At 42.7% G+C, this 14,902-nt stretch overlaps 1 protein-coding gene across 6 annotated transcripts; it reads left to right on the forward strand.

Moving 5' to 3' along the window:
• The first annotated feature begins 724 nt into the window (after positions 1-724).
• On the forward strand, positions 725-3,335 carry LOC139575056 (THAP domain-containing protein 3-like). Of its 6 annotated transcripts, none has more exons than XR_011674870.1 (5): positions 725-909; positions 1,122-1,311; positions 1,419-1,562; positions 1,711-1,858; positions 2,066-2,203. XR_011674870.1 is itself a non-coding variant. In XM_071400027.1 (4 exons), exons 1-4 carry the CDS (start codon positions 839-841, stop codon positions 1,728-1,730), a joined length of 477 nt encoding a protein of 158 aa, XP_071256128.1. In that variant the 5' UTR covers positions 725-838; the 3' UTR covers positions 1,731-2,081. The 6 variants fall into 6 exon arrangements, 4 of the variants coding, with proteins under 4 accessions (XP_071256128.1, XP_071256126.1, XP_071256129.1 ...); XR_011674871.1 differs by having other exon boundaries at positions 726-909; positions 1,720-1,858; positions 2,066-3,335; XM_071400027.1 differs by having other exon boundaries at positions 1,419-1,614; positions 1,711-2,081.
• Positions 3,336-14,902: the final 11,567 nt, after the last annotated feature.

A 14,902-nucleotide genomic window follows, 5' to 3' on the forward strand; every position in this document is an offset into this window, starting at 1 on the left:
GTTCCCTGTCTGTATTGAATTGTTTATCATCTGGAAAATCTAAAAGGAGTGGCCTACTATTGGAAGTAATAAGGTTATTATGCAGAATTGAGAGACTGGGTGTGGTAGTGAGATTCTGCTCTGTCCCAGCCCATCGGGTGTGGAAGAGAATGAAATTGTAGACCAGTTAGCCAAAAGAGCTTTAAAACAATATATAATTGATACTAATGTTCCACTGGTTAGAGGTGAGGCGAAATGTAAGATTAGAGCCATTTTGATAGATGTGTGGCAGAAGTGATGGGACTCTGAGCCCAAGAGCCGGCATTTACAGAATATGCCCTCTAAAGAAAGGTCGGTGGACCAAGATTCATAGGTCTGATTAGGAAGGAAGAGGAGGTGTTTGCGCCATTGCGCCTAGGACATTGAACTCGTCATTACAGCTGGTTGGCAAGCATGTGAATGGTTTGTCTCAGGAGTGTATGGTTATGAAATGGTGGAGCATGTGTTACATTGTTGTAAGTATGTTGAAGAGAGGGAAAGATTGAAGTGTAGGGTCATTGAGGTTGGTGGGGTTTGGAAGGGATTTTGGTGATTGGGAAGGGTCTATTGGAAGTTAGTAGGGCTCTTTTTTATTTTATCAGAAGTACTGAGTTAGGTAAGAGGATTTAGAAATGTGGCGCTAATGTTGTAAACCGTCATTGACTACACACTCCAGCACAGTAGGTGGCGGCAAACGTATGTTTGCAGACAGCCATTATATAATAGAAGAAGAATCACAGGAGTTGTGGAAGCGTGCTTTTGATAGGTTGTATTGTTACTAAATAAATAGGTATCAGACCATACGAGAGGGAGGTTCATCATGCCTGTCACCTGTGCAGTAAACGGCTGCACCAACAAGTTTATCAAAGGGTCAGAAATAAGATTTTACAGGTAAGGAGTAAAGGGCTTCAAGCTATCGTTAGTAAACTCTTTCTTCAAATGTTGTTGTCGCTAGTCGTTAGCCAGCTAACTAGATAGTCGCTGTTGAGTCTAGTTAGCTAAATTAGGTGTGTTTATACGTGCGAGAGAGAGGGAATGCATGCATGCATGTGTCAGCTGCGCTTGCTTGTGTTAAGCAGTGTTTCTTGTCCTATTGTTCTTAGGTTCCCCATCAGTAAACCTCAGCTTGCCAACCAATGGGTACAAAGTTTGGGGATGAAAAACTTCATCCCTACACCTAACACTTGCCTCTGCTCAGAGCATTTTAACCCAGATTGTTTCCGAGACTACAATGGCAAACAGTTTCTTAGGGAAGATGCAGTGCCCACCAGTTTTGGTGCTGATTCATCGAAGGTAATGTTCATAGTTACTCCATCGAGCTTTGCCTACTGTCTTTTAAAAAAAAAAAATATTCAACTAGACTATAAGATGTTAACAGATGTATGTTAAAAACATTGCAGCCTGAATTACGAAAAAGGGGGATGATGACCAAGGACACAAATGTGGCTAATCGCTTCGGGGTACCATCAGACCGGGAGAGGGCGAAGGCGCTGGAGAAGAGCAAGGCCAAAGAGAAACGACAGAGTACCCGGGATACTGGCACGGTGTGTCTCATGTTTTCTCAGCTCACGCACATGTCATGCTTTACATTTTTTGGTAAATCACCCCTCAATGATGTTTAAATTAATGTTAGTGTAAATGCACAAGAGCCTACTTCCCCTTGTCATCAACATTCACTCAGTTCTTTTTTAGTTTTTGCAGGGAAGAGGTGATGGCAGAAGACGGGGAGGAGGACGAGGAGGAGTCTCCTCAAACACTGACCGATAAGAGTGGACACATGTTTCCAGAATCCATCACTGCATTGGTGCACTGCTCCGCTACTTTCCTCAAAGGCTGCAATGTATGCTTGTCATTATTGCGTTTCGAATTGTTGCCTTTTTTACTGGAGAGACTAGCCAGTGAAAATTAGTGTAAGGGAGAAGGTAATCCAGCAGAAAGCAGTGTCATTCCGTAAATGATGCAAGACGCAGACTTTAGTTACTTGCAGGAGGCAGGTCAGAGAAAACGGACAGGGCTGTCATACGTTCCCGTTTTTGTGTATTTGCAGACAGACTAGGGGCGAAGAGTAAAGTGTATGACAACAAAGGCCGCCTGCTCTCCTGCGGCAAGGACATGTGTGACTGCCTGGACGGGGACTGCATGGGCTGCTTCTACCCCTGCCCCGAGTGCAGCTCCCGCAGGTGTGGCGTGGAGTGCTGCTGTGACCGGAAGTGGCTCTACGAGCAGGTTGAGGTGGAGGGGGGAGAGATCATCCGCAACAAGTACGCTGGCTAGTCTCCCTCACACTTAGACATTGAACTATGACTGTTGTTGAGATCAATAATATATTTTTTTCTTTCTGTAGAGCGAGAATAAGAAATGGTCTGAAGTTGCCAAAAGAGAAACTTGATTTGATTATGTGTCAAGAGTAAATGAATAAGAAATAATTCTCCCACAATGGTTTCAACCAGGTGTTATAGACACTGCATATGTCGTTTAATTCCTGTACAGAGGTTCAATTCAAGAAAGTGTATGCACATACACTTCACCGACGCCTCGCTACAAGAACTTATGCAAGGGGAGAAAAATGGAGATTTGTTTTGACCTTTTCTCAAAAGTATGCATGCGTGAAGAATTTTCTATGTTTCATTTTCTGCCATTCTGCATTATGGTTTTTGCAATTCTCCACTTGTTTTTTATTAGTGATTTACATATAGTTGTTTTGTGCCCACAGCTGTCAATTACATTGGTCTTAATTCATATTAAAATGTGAGTGTCCAGAATCCAACCCTTGTGGTCAGGCCTACGAAAAGTTTATAATAATTACTGGTGACTTCTTCAGTATTGTATGTGTGGTTTTGCATCAATTTCCTTCAAATGTCCACGAGGTGTTAAGCGGCTAAAACTAGTGTGCTGCTTTACCACAGATGAGCTCTAATACAGGGTGTTTTGTGCAATTTCACAATTATTTTCTGTGACATATTAGGTCTATTTTTGGGTAGTGATAAATGACCCATAGTCACAGTGGTGTATAAAAACTGGAAAGTACTACTTTAGTAGTTTTTTTGTTCTGTACTTTATTATATCTTGACTACTTTTACGTCACTACATTGCTAAAGAAAATAATGTACTTTTTACTCAATACATTTTCCCTGACACCCAAAAGTTACTTTTTGAATGTGTAACAGGAAAGAAAATGGTCTACTTCACACATTTATCAAGAGAACATCCCTACTGCCTCTGATATGGCGGACTCACTAAGCACATGCTTCGTTTGTAAATTATATCTTAGTGTTGGACCGTGCCCCTGGGTATCAATAAATAAAAAAGAACACGAGGCTCTGGTTTGTTTATTATAATTGTCTTATTTATACTGTTACTTGATACTTAAGTGTATTTTAGCAATTACATTTACTTTTGATACTTGTAATTAAAAGCAAATACTTTGACTGAAGTGTTTTATTGTGCTAGCACATCAGTGATGGAAACAGTATCATAAAATAGTCAAAATTGCTTAATATAGGGTTTTGGAGCAGCCACAGTTCAACTCTACAGTATTACGTTTCTAGTGGGTTAACTACACATCTGGGTGTTGCCATGCTTATGCAATCACAGTTGGAGTTGTCCGTCTTGCATTTGATGCAGTCACATCTTTTGGCAACAGGTATGACGTAGGGGTTGGCCCCGGATGGACAGCCTTCCAGGTAGACCTCGTAGGACCACTCCTTGAAGTTTCACACCCCCTGGGAGTGTGGCAAACGTTTGCCCTGATAGTTCAGATCCTGCCAACGACCGCATGCATACCAGTAAGTTGAAACACTGGCCTGGTCCCGGATCCGTTGTGACGTATAGTCAACTAATGGCATGGCAATAACCATAGGACTTGGCAAGACAGCTCAAACCGGTCTGCAATTCGGGTAATGGAAACCATTTTTTTTTTATTGCATGATTCATTGTGTTACTCTTCTGCTGCAATTGTGATCTACACAGAACACAAATATAAACGCAACTTGTAAAGTGTTGGTTTCATGAGCTACAATAAAAAAAAATCCAGAAATGTTCCATACACACACAAAAATCTTATTTCGCTCCAATTATATGCACAATTTTCTATGTTTCATTTTCTGCCATTCTGCATTATGGTTTTTGCAAGTGTCCACTTGTTTTGATTAGATGCACAATTTTTAGCCTCCTGAGGTTAAAGAGGAACTGTTGCGCCTTCTTCAACACACTGTCTGTGTGGGTGGGCCATTTCAGTTTGTCAGTGATGTGTACGCTAAGGAACTTCTCCACTGCAGTCCCATCGATGTGGATGGGGGGTGCTCCCTCTGCTGTTTCCTGAAATCCATTATAATCTCCTTAGGTTTGTTGATGTTTAGTGTCAGGTTATTTTCCTGGCACCACACTCCCAGAGCCCTTACCTCTTCCCTGTAGGCTGTCTCATCGTTGTTGGTAATCAAGCCTACTACTGTTGTGTGTTCTGCACACTTGATGATTGAGTGGGCGTGCTTGGCTACGCAGTCATGGGTGAACAAGGAGTACAGGAGGGTGCTAAACATGCACCCTTGTGGAGCCCCAGTGTTGAGGATCAGCGAAGAGGAGGTGTTGTTTCCTACCTTCACCACCTGGAGGTGACCCGTCAGGAAGTCCAGGACCCAGTTGCACAGTGCGGGGTTCAGACCCAGGGCCTCAAGCTTGATGATGAGATTGGATGGTACTATGGTGTTGAATGCTGAGCTATAGTCAATGAACAGAATTATTACATAGGTATGCCTCTTGTCCAGATGGGACAGGGCGTTGTGGTGGCGATTTGCATCGTCTGTGGATCTATTTTGGCAGTAAGTAAATGAGGGTCTAGGGTGGCAGGTAAGGTGGAGGTGATATGATACTTGAATAGTCTCTCAAATCACTTCATGATGACAGAGGTGAGTGATATGGGGTGATAGTCATTTAGTTCAATTACCTTTGCTTTCTTAGCCCCCATTGTCCCTGTACCTATCTCGAAGCATGTGGGGACAACAGACTGGGATAGGGAGAGATTTGAATATATCTGTGAACACACCAGCCAGCTAATCTGCGCATGCTCTTAGGACGCGGCTAGGGATACCATCTGGGCCGGCAGCCTTGCGAGGGTTAACACTCTTAAATGTCTTACACGGAACCCAAACCAGCTCCGCGCGTGCGCCATCGTGCATTTTGTCCACCCACACCAAACGCGATCACAACACGCAGGTTAAAATATCAAAGCAAACTCTGAACCAATTATATTATTTTGGGGACAGGTCGAAAAGCATTACACATTTATGGCAATTTAGCTAGCTAGTTTGCTGTTGCTATTATTGACAAAAATTATCTCGGGAGATAGTATGGTTGGCATTTAATTGTGAGATATTCTAGGTCAGGTGAACAGAAGGACTTGAGTTCCTGTATGTTATCACAGTTACACCATAAGTCGTTAATCATAAAACATATACAGTGGGGAGAACAAGTATTTGATACACTGCCGATTTTGCAGGTTTTCCTACTTACAAAGCATGTAGAGGTCTGTAATTTTTATCATAGGTACACTTCAACTATGAGAGACGGAATCTAAAACAAAAATCCAGAAAATCACATTGTATGATTTTTAAGTAATTAATTTGCATTTTATTGCATGACATAAGTATTTGATACATCAGAAAAGCAGAACTTAATATTTGGTACAGAAACCTTTGTTTGCAATTACAGAGATCATACGTTTCCTGTAGTTCTTGACTAGGTTTGCACACACTGCAGCAGGGATTTTGGCCCACTCCTCCCTACAGATCTTCTCCAGATCCTTCAGGTTTCGGGGCTGTCGCTGGGCAATACGGACTTTCAGCTCCCTCCAAAGATTTTCTATTGGGTTCAGGTCTGGAGACTGGCTAGGCCACTCCAGGACCTTGAGATGCTTCTTACGGAGCCACTCCTTAGTTGCCATGGCTGTGTGTTTCGTGTCGTTGTCATGCTGGAAGACCCAGCCACGACCCATCTTCAATGCTCTTACTGAGGGAAGGAGGTTGTTGGCCAAGATCTCGCGATACATGGCCCCATCCATCCTCCCCTCAATACGGTGCAGTCGTCCTGTCCCCTTTGCAGAAAAGCATCCCCAAAGAATGATGTTTCCACCTCCATGCTTCACGGTTGGGATGGTGTTCTTGGGGTTGTACTCATACTTCTTCTTCCTCCAAACACGGCGAGTGGAGTTAGACCAAAAAGCTCTATTTTTGTCTCATCAGACCACATGACCTTCTCCCATTCCTCCTCTGGATCATCCAGATGGTCATTGGCAAACTTCAGACAGGCCTGGACATGCACTGGCTTAAGCAGGGGGACCTTGCGTGCGCTGCAGGATTTTAATCCATGACGGCGTAGTGTGTTACTAATGGTTTTCTTTGAGACTGTGGTCCCAGCTCTCTTCAGGTCATTGACCAGGTCCTGCCGTGTAGTTCTGGGCTGATCCCTCACCTTCCTCATGATCATTGATGCCCCACGAGGTGAAATCTTGCATGGAGCCCCAGACCGAGGGTGATTGACCGTCATCTTGAACTTCTTCCATTTTCTAATAATTGCGCCAACAGTTTTTTCCTTCTCACCAAGCTGCTTGCCTATTGTCCTGTAGCCCATCCCAGCCTTGTGCAGGTCTACAATTTTATCCCTGATGTCCTTACACAGCTCTCTGGTCTTGGCCATTGTGGAGAGGTTGGAATCTGTTTGATTGAGTGTGTGGACAGGTGTCTTTTATACAGGTAACGAGTTCAAACAGGTGCAGTTAATACAGGTAATGAGTGGAGAACAGGAGGGCTTCTTAAAGAAAAACTAACAGGTCTGTGAGAGCCGGAATTCTTACTGGTTGGTAGGTGATCAAATACTTATGTCATGCAATAAAATGCAAATTAATTATTTAAAAATCATACAATGTGATTTTCTGGATTTTTGTTTTAGATTCCGTCTCTCACAGTTGAAGTGTACCTATGATAAAAATTACAGACCTCTACATGCTTTGTAAGTAGGAAAACCTGCAAAATCGGCAGTGTATCAAATACTTGTTCTCCCCACTGTACCTCCACCCTTCTGCTTCCCGGAGAGATGTTTGTTCCTGTCGGCGCGATGTACTGAGAACCCAACTGGCTTTACAGAGTCAGACAGTATATCTTGAGAGAGCCATGTTTCCGTAAAGCCGAATATGTTACAATTCCTGGTGTCCCTCTGAAAAGTAACTCTCGCCTTGAGCTCATCAATTTTATTATCCAGAGATTGGACATTAGTGAGTAAAATACCCGGGAGCGGTGGGTGGTGTGCACGCTTCCTGAGTCGGACCAGAAGACCGCCTCGAGTACCTCTCCTTCACCGGCGTTGTTTTGGGTCAGCCTCTGGAATAAGTGTGATTGCTCTCGGGAGAGCAAACAAAGGATCTGCTCCAGGGAAGTCATAATCCTGGTCGTAATACTGGAAGTTCTGGTGAGTTACCGCCGCTCTAATATCCAATAGTTCTTCCTGGCTGTATGTAATGACACAAAACAATTCCTGAGCTAATAATGTAAAAAAGATAGTACATAAACAAACAAAATGCTGCAGAGTTGCTTAAGAGCTAGTCGCGATGCTGCCATCTCCGTCGGTGCCATTGTGTGACAGCATATTTCTGTTTGTTATAAGGCCCTTTTGTGAGGAAAAACTCATTCTGATTGGCTGGGCCTGGCTCCCCAGTGGGTGGGCCTATGCCCTGCCCAGGCACGTGAAATCCATAGATTAGGTCCTATTGAATTTATTTCAATTGACGGATTTCCTTATATGAACTGTAACTCAGTAAAATCTTAGAAATTGTTGCATGTTGTGTTTATATTTTTGTTCAGTATTTATCAAACGGTGTAGTATAATTAATGATTTAGCTCAATTAGCACATAGTCCTAGTCAATGAAATTAAACAGCAGAAACTGTAGCATGGCTGCACTACAATATATTACACAACAGCTCACATGCAACATAATATAACTCAATGTAACGAAAAACAATTGTAACCTTCTTAGATAAACAACAGTGTTGTGTTCATTAGGGCACTCAACAGAGATCTTTTTGTATCAGATAAGAAAGATATGTCCAGGTAGGCCCTCCCTGTTTCAGTCCGTCTTGTCCAGTTTGGTACCTAATAAACACACAACCATAAATAAGTACTGTCTATCCCGATTTCGCTACCGTTGTCTCGCACAGCCCGGCGCATGTGGTGATGGTGATGCTTCCGTGACTGTCCTCTCTCTCCAGGGTGATGGTTATGTTGTTTAGTCGGCAGCCACATCTGCAGTCTGTCCCCGCCCTCACTGGTGTCATCCACAGTGTTGCCTTGATGGCCAGCTGCAGCGTCCTTAAGTGGGTGCAGTACATAATGCTTCCAAAAGAAGAACAGGTCCCTTCAGGTATCTGCTACAGTAGGGAAACACTTAGGGACCATGCCGCGCACGTGCGTTCGTGTTTGCCATCGCACGCATGTTGATTTTGTCCACCCACACCAGACGCAATCAGGACACACAGGTTGAAATATCAAAACAAACTCTGAACCAACTATATTAATTTGGGCACATGTTGAAAAGCGTTAAACATTTATGTCAATTTAGCTAGCTAGTTTGCTGTTGCTAGCTAATTTGTCTTGGGTTATTTTACCATAAATGCACAAGGTCCTCTACTTCGACAATTAATCCACAAATAAAATGGTAAAAAAAGTTTTTTTCTAGAAATCTCTCCTTCTTCAGACTTCTTCTTTGGACATTATATGGCGGTTGGCAACCAATTTTAAGGTGCATTACCAACAACTGGACTGGAGTGTGGACCTCAGTTCATCTTTCAATCACACGAGAGGTGTGGTCAGCATGTTACCAATGGGGAGATGGGAGGGCGGGACTTGCATGGCGTCACAAATAGAACCAAGTTCTATTTTATTGTGTACATTTATTTTGCAACGCGAGCGGTGTGGTCAGCATGTTACCCACGTGCCATCTCCTCATAATTGTTTTGTGAGCATATACCTACGTGGGTGATTTAAAGATGACTTGAGGTCCACACTCCAGTCCAGTTGGTGGTGGCAATGCACCTTAAAGTTGGTTGCCAGCTGCCATATAAAGTCCAAAGAAGAAGAAGAAGCCTAAAGAGGAGAGATTACTAGAAACAAATTCGGTTTACCCTTATATCTGTGGATGAATTGTCGGAGTAGAGGCCCTTGTGCATTTCAGATAAAATAACAACCCAATGTTTATATCCCAGGACAAATTAGCTAGCAACAACAAGCTAGCTAGCTAAATTAACATCAATGTTTAATGCTTTTCGACCTGTCCCCAAATTAATGTAGTTGGTTCAGAGTTCGTTTTTATATTTCAACATGCATGTCCTTATCGCATCTGGTGTGGGTGGACAAAATCAACATGCGCACAATGGTGCATGCGGACGTGCCCAAGCGGCCTGGTCAGCATGTTTGGTCACACTTTAAACAACGTTTATCTTATAAGGCCTTCAGACTTCCTTTATAAGGGCACCCCAAATCATTAAGTGAATGTAATCCTATATGAAGGGTGGCATATAGGATCATGAAAAGTCGTGCAATAAATTCTCGGACAACCCAAAGATTCCTAGATGCCCTTCCAGACTCCCTCCGCCTACCCAAGGACGTCAAAGTACAAAAATCAGTTAACCACCTAACTGAGGAACTCAATTTAACCTTGGGCAATACCCTAGATGCTGTTGCACCCCTAAAAACAAAACACATTTGTCATAAGAAACTAGCTCCCTGGTATACAGAAAATACCCGAGCTCTGAAGCAAGCTTCCAGAAAATTGGAACGGAAATGGCGCCACACCAAAATGGAAGTCTTCCGACTAGCTTGGAAAGACAGTACCGTACAGTATCGAAGAGCCCTCACTGCTGCTCGATCATCCTATTTTTCCAACTTAATTGAGGAAAATAAGAACAATCCAAAATGTATTTTTGATACTGTCGCAAAGCTAACTAAAAAGCAGCATTCCCCAAGAGAGGATGGCTTTCACTTCAGCAGTGATAAATTCATGAACTTCTTTGAGGAAAAGATCATGCTCATTAGAAAGCAAATTACGGACTCCTCTTTAAATCTGTGCATTCCTCCAAAGCTCAGTTGTCCTGAGTCTGCACAACTCTGCCAGGACCTAGGATCAAGGGAGACACTCAAGTGTTTTAGTACTATATCTCTTGACACAATGATGAAAATAATCATGGCCTCTAAACCTTCAAGCTGCATACTGGATCCTATTCCAACTAAACTACTGAAAGAGCTGCTTCATGTGCTTGGCCCTACTATGTTGAACATAATAAACGGCTCTCTATCCACTGGATGTGTACCAAACTCACTAAAAGTGGCAGCAATAAAGCCTCTCTTGAAAAAGCCAAACCTTGACCCAGAATATATAAAGAACTATCGGCATATATCGAATCTCCCATTCCTCTCAAAAATTTTAGAAAAGCTGTTGCGCAACTCACTGCTTTCCTGAAAACAAACGATGTATACGAAACGCTTCAGTCTGGTTTTAGACCCCATCATAGCACTGAGACAGCACTTGTGAAGGTGGTAAATTACCTTTTAATGGCGTCAGACCGAGGATCTGCATCTGTCCTCGTGCTCCTAGACCTTAGTGCTGCTTTTGATACCATCGATCACCACATTCTTTTGGAGAGATTGGAAACCCAAATTGGTCTACACGGGCAAGTTCTGGCCTGGTTTAGATCTTATCTGTCGGAAAGATATCAGTTTGTCTCTGTGGATGGTTTGTCCTCTGACAAACCAACTGTAAATTTCGGTGTTCCTCAAGGTTCCGTTTTAGGACCACTATTGTTTTCACTATATATTTTACCTCTTGGTGATGTCATTCGGAAACATAATGTTAACTTTCACTGCTATGCGGATGACACACAGCTGTACGTTTCGATGAAACATGGTGAATCCCCAAAATTGCCCTCGCTGGAAGCCTGTGTTTCAGACATAAGGAAGTGGATGGCTGCAAATGTTCTACTTTTAAACTCGGACAAAATAGAGATGCTTGTTCCAGGTCCCAAGAGTCAAAGAGATCTTCTGTTGAATCTGACAATTAATCTTGATGGTTGTACAGTCGTCTCAATTAAAACTGTGAAGGACCTCGGCGTTACTCTGGACCCTGATCTCTCTTTTGACGAACATATCAAGACTGTTTCAAGAACAGCTTTTTTCCATCTACGTAACATTGCAAATATCAGAAACTTTCTGTCCAAAAAAAAAATGAATCCATGCTTTTGTCACTTCTAGGTTAGACTACTGCAATGCTCTACTTTCCGGCTACCCGGATAAAGCACTAAATAAACTTCAGTTAGTGCTAAACGTGGCTGCTAGAATCTTGACTAGAACCCAAAAATGTGATCATATTACTCCAGTGCTAGCCTCTCTACACTGGCTTCCTATTAAGGCAAAGGCTGATTTCAAGGTTTTACTGCTAACCTACAAAGCATTACATGGGCTTGCTCCTACCTATCTTTCCGATTTGGTCCTGCCGTACATACCTACACGTACGCTACGGTCATAAGACGCAGGCCTCCTTACTGTCCCTAGAATTTCTAAACAAACAGCTGGAGGCAGGGCTTTCTCCTATAGAGCTCCATTTTTATGGAATGGTCTGCCTACCCATGTGAGAGACGCAGACTCGGTCTCAACCTTTAAGTCTTTATTGAAGACTCATCTCTTCAGTAGGTCCTATGATTGAGTGTAGTCTGGCACAGGAGTGTAAAGGTGAACGGAAAGGCACTGGAGCAATGAACCGCCCTTGCTGTCTCTGCCTGGCCGGTTCCCCTCTCTCCACTGGGATTCTCTGCCTCTAACCCTATTACAGTGGCTGAGTCACTGGCTTACTGGTGCTCTTCCATGCCGTCCCTAGGATGAGTGCGTCACTTGAGTGGGTTGAGTCACTGACGTGATCTTTCTGTCTGGGTTGGCGCCCCCCCCTTGGGTTGTGCCGTGGCGGAGATCTTTGTGGGCTATACTCGGCCTTGTCTCAGGATGGTAAGTTGGTGGTTGAAGATATCCCTCCAGTGGGTTGGGGGCTGTGCTTTGGCAAAGTGGGTGGGGTTATATCCTGCCTGTTTGGCCCTGTCTGGGGGTATCGTCGGATGGGGCCACAGTGTCTCGCGACCACTCCTGTCTCAGCCTCCAGTATTTATGCTGCAGTAGTTTATGTGTCAGGGGGCTATGGCCAGTCTGTTATATCTGGAGTATTTCTCCTGTCTTATCCGGTGTCCTATGTGAATTTAAGTATGCTCTCTCTAACTCTCTTTCTTTCTTTCTCTCTCTCGGAGGACCTGAGCCCTAGGACCATGCCTCAGGACTATCTGGCCTGATGACACTTTGCTGTCCCCAGTACACCTGGCCATGCTGCTGCTCCATTTTCAACTGTTCTGCCTGCGGCTATGGAATCCTGACCTGTTCACCGGACGTGCTACCTGTCCCAGACCTGCTGTTTTCAACTCTCTAGAGACAGCAGAAGCGGTAGAGATACTCTGAATGATCGGCTATGAAAAGCCAACTGACATTTACTCCTGAGGTGCTGACCTGTTGCACCCTCGACATCCACTGTGATTATTATTATTTGACGCTGCTGGTCACCTATGAACATTTGAACATCTTGGCCATGTTCTGTTATAATCTCCACCCGGCACAGCCAGAAGAGGACTGGCCACCCCTCATAGCCTGGTTCCTCTCTAGGTTTCTTCCTAGGTTCTGGCCTTTCTAGGGAGTTTTTCCTAGCCACCATGCTTCTACACCTGCATTGCTTGTTGTTTGGGGTTTTAGGCTGGGTTTCTGTACAGCACTTTGAGATATCAGCTGATGTAAGTAGGGCTTTATAAATAAATTTGATTTGATTTTGTGTGTGCCACATTTGCCAAAGCACCAGACAAAAGTACCTCACCTGTTGTGTCACTTATATTATATGATACATTTTATTTATTCATTTACAACCTGAATATGATTATGGCCATAATGGCAGGTTTCCTAACTGAGATTTCTCAGACCACATAACATTCCCTCTTGGTCTCCCAAATGGACATTTTATGTATCATTTCAATCAGTGATTCACAACCGCTCGGAGGGCATTGCTGTGGATCTGTTAAAGATGTTTGTCAGAGATAATGCCATCAATATCTGAGATATACAGATGCGCAAAGAGAGATTCTAATCAAATCACATGAGTCATTTTCTATTTGGTCATGAGCCAAAACCAATAGTAGATTTGGGAGGAAAAAGATAGTATACTGTTGGAAGCTACTTCACTCATTAAGAGAATAGATTATTCTACATCAACATAGCCCTCTTAGATGAAATTTATCACCAAACTGATGTTGAATTAGATTACATGAAATGTTCAGATTAAATTGTCAATTAGTTTATCAAATAATCTGTGCTACACTGAGTCTTTTGAAATTAGGAAAAATGTATTGTTATTGTATTATTATTTTATTCCATTACAAAACGCTACAGCCAGGGTACCAAAGCAAATTAGAATGTGAAAAGGGGAGACAATTAAGAGAATACATTTGTACAGTACATCTCAAAATCTTAATTTAAATATCAAATCCCATGAAAGGCTTTCAACTTTTCAACATTAGTAACAATTTAACATTCACACAATATAAAACCAATTAGAATTCAAATGAACATGACACTATCAATTTATCAATGGCATTTTTCTTATATTTTTCTTCTATTCAGATTAGTCCCTTCCAGATTGAGTTATTCCTCTCTCCACAAGCTGTGTCATCTATTTTGAGCATGACAAATACAAAAATTACAGTCAAACATAAAGATTCGGGGGTAACACACATGCCATTCAGATATTTACTAGCTTACACACACACACACTAAGAAATGAAATTTAGAGGCAGAGATAGTCAATGAAATCAGCAATGAACACAAGAGTCTGCAAAATCAACATGCTCACCTGTTGGGTTCTCCCTTTTGATTTAGTGACCAAGAAGAGTTGCTCCAGCTCTGTTATCCTCTGCACGTATAAATATTATCATAAGGGTATTGCTCCATATATGATTGCTTTAATCCGACAAGGACCTTTCTTGCATGGGGGTGGACTCAAATCTTTTATGCTCTGTTGCCTTGGAATAGTGAGATTTTTCCTACCTGTCTGTCTAAGTGTAAATATAGAGGTTTAGCTCCTTTGGTACGTGGATAGGCTCAGGTCTGTAACTCAAGGTCAATTCACCCACACAAGGGGAGCAAGCTCACGCCTTTAGACGGTCTGTATCAAAACACAAGGCAGAATGGCTTAAATGGATTAGCAATGTGTGTGCTCCCACTAGAACCAACATGTAACACTGCCAACGCATGGAAAACCCATATAACGCCTCCATCTCCTATAAAGGTGCCTGTCAGCCCCCTCTCAGAAAGAGGACAGCACACCAAATCCTCTGTCATTTCAGACTCAAAACAGTGTTGTCCGCACTATAGGTATTCCTTGGATACATTAATATGTAACAGAGATGGTTGTGTGACTACACTTGTAGAAGTCCTGTCCATTTGACCACTTGGTTGACAATCCCATTCTGTGGTGTGTCATAATTATTGCATTCTCCTCTGAACCATTGGCTGTCTTTATAAGTTCCCGATGCATAAGATGGCTAAATCGAGACGAATCTCTAAAGAATCTTATTTGGCATAGCTTAATTTTCATGAGAAAGTGCAATCATTTGACTAAGCCATTATTCAGTTTAATATGAATCCTTTTCGAGGGGACTATGCTAATTAAGTGACTCTAGTATTTTATCATTTCTGACACCTTCACCAACCATGCTCACACTTGAAAATAAATTCTGTGTTGGGAAAAGTACCCAATTGTCATAC

Source organism: Salvelinus alpinus, chromosome 5 (assembly GCF_045679555.1).
Source record: "Salvelinus alpinus chromosome 5, SLU_Salpinus.1, whole genome shotgun sequence".
Taxonomy (NCBI): domain Eukaryota; kingdom Metazoa; phylum Chordata; class Actinopteri; order Salmoniformes; family Salmonidae; genus Salvelinus; species Salvelinus alpinus.

What these genes read in the sequence shown, in the direction of transcription:
- LOC139575056 (XM_071400025.1), top strand. Translation starts at nt 839, where the DNA reads ATGCCTGTCACCTGTGCAGTAAACGGCTGCACCAACAAGTTTATCAAA. An exon ending in TCAGAAATAAGATTTTACAG is followed by an intron (nt 910 to 1,121) that starts GTAAGGAGTAAA and finishes TATTGTTCTTAG; the next exon opens with GTTCCCCATCAGTAAACCTC. An exon ending in TTGGTGCTGATTCATCGAAG is followed by an intron (nt 1,312 to 1,418) that starts GTAATGTTCATA and finishes AAAACATTGCAG; the next exon opens with CCTGAATTACGAAAAAGGGG.